This window comes from Neoarthrinium moseri, assembly GCF_022829205.1.
Source record: "Neoarthrinium moseri strain CBS 164.80 chromosome Unknown scaffold33_Wmoseri_CBS_16480, whole genome shotgun sequence".
In the NCBI taxonomy this organism is placed as follows: domain Eukaryota; kingdom Fungi; phylum Ascomycota; class Sordariomycetes; order Amphisphaeriales; family Apiosporaceae; genus Neoarthrinium; species Neoarthrinium moseri.
The window spans coordinates 273,431-287,993 of record NW_026055147.1 but is presented as its reverse complement, the minus strand read 5'-3'; the positions used below and the strand labels follow the sequence as shown (position 1 = coordinate 287,993).

Here is a 14,563-nt window from a genome sequence, read left to right as displayed (position 1 = left end):
GCCCTTGTCAACTCCATAGAACCCGTTGTGGTATAATGCCGTAGGCCGTTGCCCTTCCCAAACCTTGCCCATCAAACAAATGCGATACCTTCCTTGTGCCCCAGCAAACTCCAGAGAAATCCATGCCATGAGCTCAAAAACCCTGCCTAACCATAGGCACCATGCCGCTCAGCTCGGGATAACGCCGAAAGAATCTCTCCTCCAGCGCCCAGTTCCCAATGTTGAGTACATGATTGATAAACGAATTGGTCAGATAAATTGACCCGGAAGAATGGTCGGGGACCAAAGCCTGGGATGGTCCGCCAGACCAATTGAGAACGCGAAGACTAGTGGCATACAGCTGTCGGAATTCCGCGTTTGCGTAAACTTCCTGTCGCTGAATAACACTGTCGCGCAGTTGTCCCCAAAGTAGAAGGTCTACCCATTGACTATGCGGGGTAGTGCGCTGACTTGGGCGAGGTATAAAATAGTCGCCGAGCGCGTTGTAAGTGTCTTGTGTTGGTTGAATCAGCCATGCGAGGATACGCTGGAAGAGAACAAAAGTCCCAAGGCGTTCCAGTGTCATGGCCAAGTTTTCGTTGTCGAATATGGTCGATGCAAGCTCGACCAATGGATGTGGTGGTGGTGATGCCGGTAGAGGCGTCTGCTGTACAATGGAAGCGAGGTTCCAATGTGTCTCGATAAGGCGCCTAATGTTGGGACAGGCGGGTCCGAAGATAACCTCGGGGTGCGGACTGACACCGGCCATAGTCACCAGGCGGCGACAATCATGGATGTAGCCCGCCAGCAACGTTTCGCTGTGGTCCAATGGCGGCGTGATCAGGCCGGGTGTTTCCCAGTATGCTGCGCCTCCGAAGTTATTCATAGAGTTGGAGACGCCTGGTAGTACATGGGGTACATGTTCCATGGCGGAGGTTGCTGGTAGGCTTGAGGAACTGAGAGGATGCTGAGTTGCGGGCACCCGATGTCTAACCTCTTTATTAGAACCCTCAGCTCTAATATCAAGCAAATGCGGTGGAGTGTTCTTACCTGGCTTGATGTCGTCGAACCCCGTCTTGCCGCTGATGCATGAGACTGTGGGAGAGTTCATGGCTGACGAGAGGCCCGGTCTGTCCAATATCGACGGGGCGCTGGTAGGGAAGTATGTGCTTCCGATGTCGTCAGTGGCTCCCGACGAGGATGGGCTCGAGACAGTTGAGGGAATGGTGCCCGGCACAACGGACGGCCATCCGTCAGATGAGTTGTGCATGCTGTCGTAGGCGTTCATGTCTACGCCGGGGTAGTCTGAAGCTGGGCCTGGGGCAGTGTGCCGCGGGGTGGGACTCTGGTAGGCTGGGGAATGGGGTCAGTCACCGAACGCTTTGAGCCAAGTTCTGCCTTGGAGAGAACTTACAAGGTGGGTAAAAGCCGCGGGGACCGCCTGCAGCGATTCCCATGTTCTCCCGTAATCTGTGGAGTTCCTCCTCGAGGGCTCTGTTCTTCCTGAGCAAGTCTTGTACGGTCTCATCCCGGTTCTGCGTGCTTCGGAGCTCTTCGAGCTCGCGCTCAAGGTTCTCGATGTGCTCCTTGGTACGTGCCCGGATGGCACGCTGGGCCTCGCGGTCGTTCGCTCTCTTGCGAGCCAGCTGGGCGGGGGTCAAGGTAGAAACGCTCCTGGTGCCTGGGAACGATCCAGTCAATGTCGGTGGCCTTACTGTCGACCCAACGTGAGGATACTCACCCTTGCGCTTGGACGACTTGGACGAGTCTGAGGTAGATCTGGTCATGGTGTCGGTTGTGTAGGTGTTGTTGAAGACTGGTGAACTGCTTCTTGACTTTGAGGTTGCGGTATCAGCCATGCCTGGATGCGATGGAAGAGTCGAATGAGATGATCAGAACAGATAGGGGTCTTTCTGGCGTCATGGGCAGCCGTTTATAAATGAAACTATCCAAATGCCAGCGACTGATCCCGGCAGACCAGACTAGCAAAGGTGTGGCTTCAACGCAGGGGCTCCCATTGTACACAAGTCTTCAACGACGACGATGGGCCCACCACATGCTGCAGACAGCCCTGGAGGCAACTAGCGAAAGTAAGGAAAGTACAACAGGCTTGTACCAGAAGGGGGGGGGGGGGGTATGCCACTGAAGGAGGGGTGAAGGAGTTGGTGTGAGGAGCCCTCCCCAACTTAGTGTTTCTTCTAGACCTCTGACAGCAGCAGCATGCAAGCATCGATCACGGCGTATCGAGAAGTAGTTCGCCCAGCGGTCTTAGTGTCCTGTTCGGCGCCATGCGGCGCATCAAGCTCGAGGCAGTAGAAGCCCAGAGGGACAAGCAGTCTGACAGTACCGCAGTACGGAGGGCATCCTGGTACCGAGCCTAAGGTAGGTAGTTGGCCGCACGGCGCCCTCAACCCATGCTGTCCATGTGTGGAGGTATCTTCCGGCGGCTTGCAAGTCGAGGTACTCATTAGCACAGAGTTATTCCATGCAGCCCTTGCGAGAGACCCTAGTCAGCAGCTTGGCGGCATTTCATGGGCGGATCGGCCAAATAGAGTTTGCGCTACTCCCTCTAGGTCTCTAGGTCACCAATCGTCCTCCCCGATGTCCGGCGCGAGATGGAGGGGGGAAGCTGGAAAGTCCCGAGCTGCTTTTTTGCGCGACGCCCAGGTACCTCCGTACAAGGGCGTAGTCTAATCCGATGGCAATCTAGCAGAAATCCGCGGTGTAGAGAACGGCTGAAATGGCCGGCGGCGGATATCAAATCCAGACCGCAACCTCTGCCTCCCGTTGGTGAGCAAAGGGCCGAAAGAACAAGACGACACCTGGAATTGTGGGCCACCGAGCTGGCTGAAGCTGGTTGACGTTGCCAGACCCACCCGTGGGCAAGCAGGTGCTGATGCTACTGCAGCAGGTACTATGGTAGTTATGCTCCATCTATGCTGATGAGCATGGCTTAGCAGCCAGGTTATGGGCCAAGCAGCCGACCAGTTGCACATTGAACGAGTGGCGCCGTACACTGGTTGAGCCTTGAGCCTTGAGCTGCTGAGGTAGGGCCGAACCAGCTGTAGGCCTATCTGAGGTGGTCGACGCGTTTGGCAGCCTCAAAATTCTTCATGCTATGTAAAAGCGAATGTGCTCGTCGCCATTGGACCGGAGTCCGGATTGCCTTGTTTGCCTCTAGGTACATGGCGCAAAGTCGATTGGGTGCGGATTTGCCTTCCGTCGCTCGGACTCACCGTCCCTTGTATCTCCAAGAAGAGCCAAACCTGCACGGCGCAAGGTGCGGCCACATCGCCGTTCCCAGTACTGGCGGGCGGAATTGCTGGCCTGGGCTTCTCAGTTCCAACCCATGCCCGGAATGCAAAGCATTGATGACCCGTGGTGGGGGATGCACTGATCCGAAGTTTTCGACGTGCGTCTCGGATCCGGAGGCAGTGGCTGGGGTGGCGGCACGTTCGCAACGCATGGCATGCAGGCAGGCTGAGCCCTTGTCGAAATACAGAGCGCAAAACTCTACCTCACCAAGACGACTGGGCAGAAGAGATGGCGTCGATGGCCAGGGCCGTCTCGAGACTTGTCACTTTTTGAGCAATGAAGCGGTGCTTGTGCCGCTCGCACCAAACTTGGGCCATTGACACGCCATGCCGTCGCGTGCGTCGCTGTCCCACGTGGCGACCTTGAAGCAAACGCCGCCGTCATAACGTAGTTGGTGAGTGATAGAGTTCGCAAGAGAAGATGAAACAAGGACCATCGCAGAATATAATCCTTCTTCGTGCCTTCTTCCCGCTGCAGAGAAAAACTCTATCCTACGCCAGAGCCCGTGGACCAGACGCATTGTCCCAAGAGTGTTCTGTAAGCGCGGTTCATGACATCGGCTAATGGGCAGCTAACCAGGGCTGATCTCGATACCCCATCGTCAGGGCTATCGTCAGTGCGCTTGCATTAGGTTTCGCTTGTCCATGTTAACAGAACCGGACTATCTGCACGATTGATTTCACGTATCTTGCCGCTTTGGCTCTAGCAGGAAGCACGATTATGCGCGTGGCCGAAAGTGACGATTATCTCATTACCGCCAGGAGCCAGGGCAATGACTTGACTTGGGTTGCGTGTTGAGGTCGGCTATCAGGATATTTCAGGGTTCGTATCCTTGACCGCGTCAACCAAGGAATCTAAGCTTCCAACTGTCGTAGGGCCGCTGAAGCCTGTGGGGGGAGTTGCCCATCTGGGGAGTGGGCTCACGTAACTCCAAGCGCCCCCGGCATCTTCATAGCGAAGACTATGTAGCCATAATGATAGCTCGTGGTCTCCAGGATCTGTGTACAACGGTGTATCGCAGACTTCACAGAACTCTCCCGACATCTTCTCGGCCTTCTTTTGATGGTACTTATCCACCATTTCGTCGTAGTACGCTACCGCATCGGCGACATCCTCCTTGCCCATGCGATTCAGTCGGGTGATGATGTCCTCATCAGTATTCTCGACTGCCTCGGGATCATTCCGTCCTAGGTTAATGCCCCAAACTCGCTGGTTGGCGTAGATTGGGTCATTCTCGATTGGATACCCCAGATGTTGTAAATGGACTCGGATCTGATGTGTCCTGCCGGTGACTGGCAGGCAACGGACGATTGAATATCCTTCCGCATTGGCCCAAGGTCTGCCTGGCTCTCCTTCAAGCCCGGCTTGCTCTGGTATCTGCTCTGCCTCTGCTTGTGGGGGATAATATGCGAGCTTCTTGAACACCGTCCGTGCTTCCTTCCCATCTGCGCGAACTCGATTGAGCCCCAACTTGGGCGAGATCTGGAGTATAGGCTGGTCGCAGACCACTTCCCCATCAGGAAAGTTCCCACCGACTCTCGCCACGTATTCTTTCCTCACGCTTCGCTGCGCTATCTGGGCTCTCAGTTCTTCAGCAGAAACTGGGTCCTTGGCAATGAACATTATGCCGCTGGTCAGCCGATCCAGGCGATTGCATGGATACGCTATCCATTGAGGGCCTCGTTGTTCTTTCATGAGCTCGACCACGGAATTGAAATTGTACCTGCCTGCCGGATGGACTGGTATCCCAGACGGCTTGTTGATGACAATCATTTTCTCATCTTCATGAATGATCCCAACCTCATCAGCTGTGACTGGTGGCTCATGACGATGAGTCTTGTGTGAGACTAGGTCGCCATTTTTGACCACATAGTCCGGCATCGCTGGTTGGCCATTGATGAGGATCATGCCCTTTTCCATGGCTTCCTTATAGTACGCCACGGGCCTGTCCCTGAACTCACTATCAAATATCTCGAGAAGCTGTCTGCCCCTCCATCGCTCTTTGCACCACGTGTTGTAGGTGTAGTGATATGGTGCGACGCGTCGTAAACCATTTTCAACGAAATATGGCCGGGGCCATATCTCATCGCCAAGGTGAGCAGCTAGCAGAGCTTTCTGTTTTCCGCCAGCTCTTGAAACCCTGGACCGAGTCTTCTTTTCCTTCACGATAGGAAGCTCCACAGCAGGTGCCGGGGATGATATGTCTGTCAAGACCTCCATCATGGGACTCAAAAGTCGCCTGCCCTTGGCAAGCAAGCTGTTCAGCGCGTGGGTGACCGCCACGTTGCAGGCAGTGGATTCCCGAGGACCACAATACTGTCAAACAAAAGAGCGTAGAAGGAAGAAAAAAGAGTGACGCGCTTGCTTCAAGCTTGCGCCCAGCAGTTTAGACGACCTACGTCCAAATTTTTGGATAACTTGTCACTCCGTTGCCCATTCAAAGCGGTATTCTGAGGCAGAAATGGCAAATTTCTGCCAGACAGCCTGGCAGCTGTCCACGGCTGGTCTATCCCAGCTTGACGCAACTTGCTGAGGCGGGGATCTTTCGCACCCGCGCGTGATGATGAACCTCGGCAAATATGAAAGGGGGTTCGCTCGCCTTTAATAAACATCATCGATTATTGTGTTTCGATTACTATCGTCATCAGCCCGACAGTTTGGGGCATATATTGATTCCATAACCGTCCAACCGAACGAGGAAGATCAAATTACGCCGTCCTCGACATCAAAACAGCAAACATGGCGCCAACCGAGCAACTGAGACGACGGCAAAGACAAGATTACCCGTATATTTTGGAATATCGGACACGGTGGTGAGTATCAGCTCAAGCATCCAAGATGTGCTGTTGGTCCTAATACTCTGCAGGGCGGACAATGACATGTATGACCACATGAACAACTCAGTCTACAATTTCCTGTAGGTCAGACTCGTGATGCCAACGCAGGCAGTGTTGACACCGGAAGCAAGATTCGACTCTGTAATCAACACTTACCTCATGGAACATTGCGGCCTGTTGCCACCGACATCAGCGCAGCATCCCCTGATGGCGCATACGCATTGTGACTATTTCTCAGCTATCTCGTTTCCCAAAGTGGCTGAGCTTGGCCTGCGGGTCAACAAGCTGGGGAAATCTAGCGTCACCTACGAGGTCGGTCTATTCGAGAAAGGCGTTGAAGGGATCAAGGCCGTGGGCGAGTTCGTCCATGTTTTCGTCGATCGGGCAACACTAAGGCCCAATGGCGATGGGATGAACAATCAACTGAGGAGCGGACTGGAGAAGCTGGCCGTGCATAAGACAACTAGCAAGCTCTAGATGATAGCGCGACCGACCCTACTTGCCTCTGCGCTTGCAGCGGTTCTGCTTGCTCACGAGGGACGGTGGATCGCACCCGCTTTGCTCTCAGTAGCTCCCCAATCCGACCGGTCTCCATTAGAAGCATTACTGATGAGCTACTTGCCCTGGCGTTTCTCAGCCCTAGGCAGCACCTAGTCTTACGCTCAGCCCAGTTTCGTCCAAAGATCTGCTAGGGTCCTTTGGCACCTATGCTAGCCCCCATCGTGTCCCCCTGATATCAAGTCTTGGTCTGGACGATGGCCGAGGCAGGAGGATCATTCCGGCCCGTAATGGTGGACCCGCTGCCCCAGATTTTCTCAGGGATGGAAGCCTTGGGCATCCAACAAATTTTGGCTTGGCTCATGGCACACAAGATGGAAGATTGGACTATGTGGTGCGGGCTATGTACTGGTTTAAGCAATGCTCCAGGGTGGCCTTGCCACAAATCGAACCCTCATGCCAGACGGTAGGACTTCTTCCTCACTCTCATTGAGGGCAGCGCGCTCCACGCTCTCTCTGCAACTATCAAGTTGGCGCGAACTAAGTTGATCTTCGACCTGGCTAGAGCCATCGCCAGTCTGGAGACCCAGTCAACCCATACAATTTGACAGTCCCCGCGATCAAGGCGGTGCTCCGTCTCCGCCCTAAAGTACATTCCAATTCAGCATCAAGTAGGCCATAAGCTGCTTCTTGCAAGTATGTGACAATACGGAGATCTTCGTTGGGCCTCGGGGACTGCTCCGCATACACGGCTGGGGCCTAGATTGCTGACCATGGGAGTGTACAGAGATAAGCTTAGAGCTAGTCTCATTTATGCACTAAACCCCATCTTTCTATCACTAAGCCACCAAGACTGGAGAAATAGACTTTCGTTCCTGAGGTCTAGAACATCCAGAATGTGCTGTCACTGCCCTTGTCTGCAGAACGGTTGACGTGGCTGAGTCGGGAGAATGTGTAGCTAGGCAGCCCGATGCAGCCTCTGGATTCGGTCTTCACCTGCTGCAGGCTCGGTCTCCCATGGAAATTCCCATCTGAGACAGCTTCCACCGGCTTCTTCCGCGTCTTCTGCTTCAACTGGGCCAGCCAGCAATGGACCGCTTCTGAAGTATATGAGAGACTATCGTTGGAGAGGACCACTGGGTTTCCGTCATGTGCTTGAGCGAATCACCAAGGCTATCGGATATCAGCCGGAACGGAAATATCTCTCTGAAGCCAATGCCAGATAGTTGCGTGTGGTGCTTGTCCCCATCTACATCTCCAAAACAGGACCGCTATAGTAATGCCACCACTACGGGCAACAGTTATAACAGACTGGCACGTGGTGAGGTTGGCGGCAGATCACGCGCGCACGCGTCTCCATGCTATCATTCGGTGGTTGATCGCCGAACAATAGTCAATAGCCGTATGATTACTATTTTGAAACATGACTGTACGGATTATACGTGAAGCCCTGTGATCAGCCGCCTGCAGCTGCGGATGCGATCATCCAAGTGCGGGTTTGCCCATTGTATGGAAACTTTTGGGCGTCATGGAGCCTTGATAGTCGACCGTTGCCTCTGTGTCTGTATCTGTACCTGGGATAGGCAGCCTGGAGTACAATCAAAAGCCACGCCGAAGGAGGCTGCCTCTGTCAAACGCCCTACTGAAGGAGCCATGAGTAGAATAGCCCGACTTCAGGTCTCGGAACACTGCGACCGGCGGCCCACCTCGGCCCCGGAGTGCTGAGAGCCACCCGCAAGCTTCCCCTGGCGGTGATGATGTCTCGGTTCGGGTGGCTCTATTGCAACTCGGCACTGCGCCCACTAACCCAAATCCCACATTACGATATAGCGGCGGCCCCGCGCGGCAGAGCAACTTCAGCGCTCCGCCGTTTCAGATGTCTGGATTATGCTTTTGCACATGGTCGGCGATTTGGAAGGGTGGAGGGGTGTGGAAGAAGAGAAAACGTTCAACTAGCAAAACACTGGAAAGTCAAGAGGTGGTGGAATAACGTTGGGGCTAGAGTAAGCGAGGCGCATCTAAGCGCTATCGACCGCCTGTGGGCGGAGATATGCGGATCGGGCCAATGTGCGCTGAGCGGGCGGATCAGTACGCGGCGCTGGGCGGGTATCAGATCCGCTCCAGGGACTACCGTCGTCGATGCTGGTGATAGTTGCTTTGGGGACCTCAGATGCCGTCGTCCTAAGCTGCGCCAATGTTTCATGACTCGGACTGAGTGGTGCTCTATCTGGTGTTCTAGCTTCGGAACACTACCGGTATGCATGGCCTGGTTCGAGCTGTCAGATGCTTTAGACCCTTGGGTACCGGTTGTAGCTTCTGTTTTTGCATCCTCGTCACGAAAAACAAGGTCCTTGTACCTCGAGTATCGATCACGTAGTCTAGCGCAAGACACTCTGGATCGTGATGGCACTTTCCGTGTGTCTGGACTAGCTTATACTCTTGTCTGGGGGCTTGCTTGTACCTGGTCTTCGAGCCCAACGAATAGTTATGTTTTCCCAGGCCTACTAGATTCAGAGTTGGGGGGTGATGAGTTGAAGCACGCGCCGATATCACATGATGTTAAACCAGTTGTGTAGTACACTTTACACCCAAGCACATGGAAGGGCTCTCCAAGTGATGCGGCTTGATTATCAACGCGCTGGACGAGATGATCAGGTTTAGAAATGTAGATACCTATGGGCTCGTAGACATGGGATTGCACTATTTCCATAGCCGCTATGCGTAATACAACGTTAAGAAAATTCATTGGGAGTGTCACTAGAGCAAAGATCTAGCGATCCTACGTCTCTCGATGACAAGGGGATTGTATATTGATTTGGATCTCATCGTAACCACTCTTGAACCAAGAACAAAAAAGCTGCCGCCTCAACTTGGTTCACATGATGGCTCATCTGGCGGAACGCCTGGTAGAATTGCCGAGTAGACTCCTCCAAGTGACTTCTCGAAGTGTGCAAAGCTGGAGCCGAGCTCACCAGCCACGCATATCATCTTCTCAACGTGGCCGAACTGGACGGCCTCACAAGCATCTGTGAACAAGGCGTCAAGATCTGGCTTTGCGACCAATACCTTGCCACCTCGAAGTACAAGCTCGATATCTTCCTCGGCGGCATACGCAGCCTGTGCAAAAGCATCCCCTGTGCCTCTGCCCCTGAATACAACGATATCCGCGAGCTTGCCGACCTCGATTGATCCAAGATGTTCCTCAAAACCCGCAGCTTTGGCAGCGTTGATGGTCATCATCTCCCATACGGTTTTTGAACCAAGGGTGTAGCCGAAGACCTTCTGTGTCGCTGTAAGTGCACAGTAGGCTTCTCTAGACATGGTAGCGGAACCGGACGGAAGCCAATCGGTGCCAAGCGCTACGTTGATGCCAGCATCGAGGAGATAGTTGACATCCAAAGTCTTGCCATAGAGGAACACATTGCTGCGGGGTGACCAAACAACATGAGCGCCCCGTTTAGCCACCAGATCGAAGTCGCTTTGTGTCAAGCCTAGTGCGTGGATCAGGGCGACATTGGGTGCAATGATGTCGGTGCTGAGCCCTCCACCGCCAGGTAGAGGTAGGACATCGTATGCGCTGTTCGATAAACATCGAAACTCGTTGGCAGCCTCCTCACCAAGCCCCTCGCCAACATGGATCAAGTATTTTTTATATTTGCTTGCCCGATCTAGATCTATGGCGCCAGCACCGTAGTCACAATCCGCGTCTCTCAGGATTCCCAGGGGATCATCGAGCGGAAAGACATCGTAGACATCAGGTGGCAACCCAAGATCAGCCTCCATGCCAAGGGCAAAATCGAGATTCCGGGCAAGTCCAGCAACCATGGCGCCGCCCACGATGGAGGTGGTGCCCGAGAAGATATGGCGTAGCTCTCCCCATGTGATCGCATCCTCGGTGTTGACGTTCACCAAAGGCTCACGCAACGTGTTGTTACGGGCACCTACTCGCCAGTCATGGCGATGTCTGACCTTCTCGCCGAAGTCCTGAAACGGGGCGACGGTGGAATAAGAGATGTGCTCGTGCGTGTTGATGAAGCCAGGGGATATAACGGAACCGGCGCAATCAAGTACGGTTGCACCGGTGGCATCAAGCTTGGAACCTACGGCGGCGATGGTTCCAGAACTTATGAGAACACTAGTGTCATCCAAGGCACCCTGAGAAGTAAGGACGGTGCCTTTGAGGAGCAGGGTGCCGCTGCGGCCCTTTGCCGTGATCCGGCAGCCTCCATATCTTGGGTGGATAGTATCAGCGATAGGCCCGGTGGCTCCACGATAGAGTCTGATCACACATAATACTATCACGATGATGGAGATGTAGTATAGGGCCTTGGTCACTCGGTGAGTGAGACCTGGCCGCATAGGGATATGCGTATACGGGATAGGCTTTCTCGAGTCTCTGTTAAGCGGGAACCCCTGAAAGAGCTGGTGTTGTGCTTTGGCCCTCGATAGGGATGATTCTGACGTGGTCAACTTCCGGACGAAACGGAATGTCCGTTAGTCAAACAAGAGAGCGGTACACCTCGGCCACCTTGGGGTTCACGAAGGTAACCTACGGGATGGACCGGCGTATGAGATGAGATACACAACTTGATCCCCAAGACCACGAGATGGGACGACGGCTGCTGGCAGCTGTGTGCTTTGCCCAGGCCCAGGACCCTTCCCAGATCCCCGCCCCCGCTATTGGATGGTCCTACTACAGTTAGCACCCAAAGCACCAGGCTACAGGCTACCACAGGCCGCAGCCACCACCAACAGCTTCCTGGAGCTCGAGGCTGAGAGCAGACAATCGACCAGACGAGGACCAGCCAAACACCCTCTTCACCAAGTAGGATGCGACGTTGACGTCCTCGAACCTCCTCTCCCCCTCGGCGACACTGCAGCACTTTGTCCCCCTTCCTCTCCCCATAGCCCTCCCGCTGCATGCTGTGACCATGGACCAGGTCGCCTCGATATGCTTGGCGTTCCCGCCCGAGCACCTCAGAGATGACGATGATAGCGCTTATCACAAGGCCATGGAGAGCCAGCTCACCCAGCTCTCCAAGCTGCTCAAGGATCCATCACAGCCTCTCAGAACGGACGGCCTTGCCCTGCTCAGCCTGCTCGACCCTTCCGTCAACTCCCTTTCCTACCTTGCCGTCATCCACAGCCTCTGCATTCCCGGTCTGGCCGGCCCGAGAGAGCAACTCCTAGAGCGGCTGGTGGTGTTTTTGCTGTCCTTCGACGCGAGACAGCTTCGATATGCCGGTGCACACCTTCTGGACATCCTTAACGTGGTTGGCCAAGGCCAATTACTGCCTGTCAGTGCGAGAGCTCCTTTGCCCGGTGGACCATGCTGACCAGCATCATAGCCCGCCGTAGCCGTCAACGTCCTGGCTGCGGCCATCCTGCGAATCGACCCCTCCGGCAGCATGCTCACTTCTACTCACATCAACCTGGTGAAGCTCGCCTACACAACCGACAACATAGAACCTGCACTCCCTGTCATCGACAAAAGTATCGTCTTCTACCCCGGCATGGCGAACCACAAGACACCTGACCTGCTATGCGACCTGACGTTATCACCACCGTCCTTCATCTCCAAGGACTCGGGGCTCACGAGTCTCCTCAAGGCTCCCGCAATACTGGAGTATGATCTGCTCTGTGGAATGATGTACTGCGCACGGAGAGATTGGGCCAAGGCGGTTGCCGCCTTCGAGAGGGTTATAAGTTACCCGACACGTGACATGGGCACAAGCAAAATCATGGCCGACGCTTACAAGAAGTGGGTGCTTGTGAGCCTTCTCCATGCAGGGAAATATACAGCTCTGCCCTCGTACACGGGTGCCGGTGCTGTCAAGGCCTACGGTGCCATTGGCAAGCTTTACAAAGACGTTGCCACTATCTTCGAGACCGAGAATGCCGCCGATCTGAAGGCCGAGGTAGACGAGCATACCAAAGAATGGCTCGACGACGGCAACACTGGTCTGATCGGCGAGGTCCTTTCGGCCTACCAGCAGTGGCAGATTGTGAATCTCCGCCGGGTCTACTCCAAGATCTCCATTCCCGAGATCCGACAGTTGACCAAATGTGCTCAGATCGGAGATGTTCTCACCAAGGACGAGGATGTGGAGACCCTGATCCAGAACATGATCATCTCGGGAACACTGAGCGGCGTCATCGAGAAGAACGATAATGGGGTTAGCTTCCTTACCTTCCTCTCCTCATCGGCAACCCTATCAGAGGTCGATTTCGCCAGAGAGATCGCGAACACCGCCACTCGCCTCAAGGCGTTACAGCCTGTGTTTAAAGCCACAACCGAGCGTTTGGGGACAACTAAGGAGTACATCAAACATTTGGTCAAGGAACAGCGTCGAGCCGGCGATAAGGATGGAGACATCACTATGGGCTTCGGGGCCGATATAGAAGATGAAGACCTAATGGGTGAGGGACCAACAGCTGAGGCTCTCTTCTAGTTGCCTGACCACAGACGATACTGCAATGTCTTGTCCCATGAAGCGAGAACAATCTGTTGGCATCTTGATGACATGCATTCCGTGTTGTACGGACTGATAGATCGTCATGATGGCTTTGACGCAAGAGGGGTCAAAGTAGGGAGGCCTGCACGGGCACGGGCGCGGCATCAGCATCAGAGCTAGAGATCGTAAAAGAGATGTATGCGGATGCGCTCTACGCAAGCGACGGCGTTTTACAGGTAGACCAGACGTGCATTATGCATTCGCTGATCGAAGCCAAGGCAGCTTCGAATGGCACAGGCTCATAGGAAAACGAGACCACGACTAGATACGAATGAAGAAGCATGGCCCTGAGGGCATCCATGGCGGAATGCCATGGGAAGCTGAGGGACGAATCGACTCGCTATTTGAATCAGAAATCAATATTGCATAAACATTGGGTGTGCTTGAAGATCCGCGTACAAATTAACTCGGTATTAAATTGCTTGTTCACGGTCATGGGAAAGTATTCATACAAACAGGCTTCTACAAAGCCACAACTTCTGGTTATCTGCTACCAGACACGATTTAAGACAATCTACTCGATGAATTCCAAGTGTCTCCCCTCTCGCCTGGCCAAACTAGCTTTGAACGTAGGTCATTTGCAAAATCCACGGTACCGAAGTTCAGAAGATCAGCATAGGCCGCATGGTTGACGATGCTACTGAACAAGTCACACTTTCCTTTCGTCAATATGGAGCCGTCTAAAATTTTCGGTTGGGCTGTGTAGTGAGCTTCTCAGTTGACCTGTGACGTCCGCGTCGTCCCCTTGGCGGGCGTCTCCCAAGACTCGAGGTTCTTCAGCCAGTTCTCCATCGTCGGGCTCGGAATATCGCCCGGCTCAAATAGTCCTAGGGGGAGGCACATCACGGCGAGTGAGCACGCAGTCGTCTGAATATGCAACAACATTCTACAGGAGAACTGGAGAGGGCCCGCTTACCGGCTTTGAGGTTCGTCATCTCGGGCTTGTGGAGCTGCCGGATCCAGATGCCGGCGCCGCACCTGTCGCACCACGCCCGCTCCATGTCGCTGCCGCTGTCGGCCTTGACGACGTAGACGCGAGGCTGCGGGCTGTCGGTTTGGATGTCATCGGTCTTGACGAAGAGATGAGCCGAGTGACTATATAAAAGCTTCCGTCAGGAGGAACCCGCCACCCCGGGATTGGGGAGTTACCCACAATGCGCCAGCCCATTTGCGGCAGTCTATACAATCTGGCATTTTGTGGCCCATTAGATGCGGGTTAGCAGCCGAGCGGAGCGACTTACGACATAAATTCATCGCCGTGGGTTTCGGGATGGTGTAGATGTGCCGCCCGCAGTTGCAGCTCCCCTTGATAAGGTCCACCATTATGTCTTGTCTCACAGGTATAGCCTAAGGGCAGTCAGATTTGTGTATACCTTGTTGGTCGTCTGACCACCTGTTGAGACACGACGGCTTCTCGAC

General features: G+C 54.2%; 6 protein-coding genes across 6 annotated transcripts; 2 read left to right on the top strand and 4 right to left on the bottom strand.

Annotated features, from left to right (window-relative positions):
- Positions 1-133: 133 nt before the first annotated feature.
- JN550_008148 (uncharacterized protein) lies at positions 134-1,766 on the bottom strand (the record flags this gene model as incomplete). Its single annotated transcript, XM_049320078.1, has 3 exons — positions 134-975; positions 1,030-1,332; positions 1,394-1,766. 3 exons carry the CDS (start codon positions 1,764-1,766, stop codon positions 134-136), a joined length of 1,518 nt encoding a protein of 505 aa, XP_049169935.1.
- A 2,335-nt stretch (positions 1,767-4,101) lies between these two features.
- JN550_008147 (uncharacterized protein) lies at positions 4,102-5,514 on the bottom strand (the record flags this gene model as incomplete). The annotated part of the gene is made up of 1 exon (XM_049320076.1): positions 4,102-5,514. The coding sequence occupies one exon, from the start codon at positions 5,512-5,514 to the stop codon at positions 4,102-4,104; it is 1,413 nt and encodes a 470-aa protein (XP_049169934.1).
- Positions 5,515-6,033: 519 nt separating this feature from the next.
- JN550_008146 (uncharacterized protein) lies at positions 6,034-6,608 on the top strand (the record flags this gene model as incomplete). Its single annotated transcript, XM_049320075.1, has 3 exons — positions 6,034-6,107; positions 6,161-6,211; positions 6,263-6,608. The coding sequence occupies 3 exons, from the start codon at positions 6,034-6,036 to the stop codon at positions 6,606-6,608; spliced, it is 471 nt and encodes a 156-aa protein (XP_049169933.1).
- A 2,886-nt stretch (positions 6,609-9,494) lies between these two features.
- Positions 9,495-10,988, bottom strand: JN550_008145 (uncharacterized protein; the record flags this gene model as incomplete). The annotated part of the gene is made up of 1 exon (XM_049320074.1): positions 9,495-10,988. One exon carries the CDS (start codon positions 10,986-10,988, stop codon positions 9,495-9,497), a length of 1,494 nt encoding a protein of 497 aa, XP_049169932.1.
- Positions 10,989-11,560: 572 nt separating this feature from the next.
- On the top strand, positions 11,561-13,081 carry JN550_008144 (uncharacterized protein; the record flags this gene model as incomplete). The annotated part of the gene is made up of 2 exons (XM_049320073.1): positions 11,561-11,926; positions 11,978-13,081. The coding sequence occupies 2 exons, from the start codon at positions 11,561-11,563 to the stop codon at positions 13,079-13,081; spliced, it is 1,470 nt and encodes a 489-aa protein (XP_049169931.1).
- Positions 13,082-13,858: 777 nt separating this feature from the next.
- On the bottom strand, positions 13,859-14,338 carry JN550_008143 (uncharacterized protein; the record flags this gene model as incomplete). The annotated part of the gene is made up of 3 exons (XM_049320072.1): positions 13,859-13,971; positions 14,061-14,239; positions 14,298-14,338. 3 exons carry the CDS (start codon positions 14,336-14,338, stop codon positions 13,859-13,861), a joined length of 333 nt encoding a protein of 110 aa, XP_049169930.1.
- Positions 14,339-14,563: the final 225 nt, after the last annotated feature.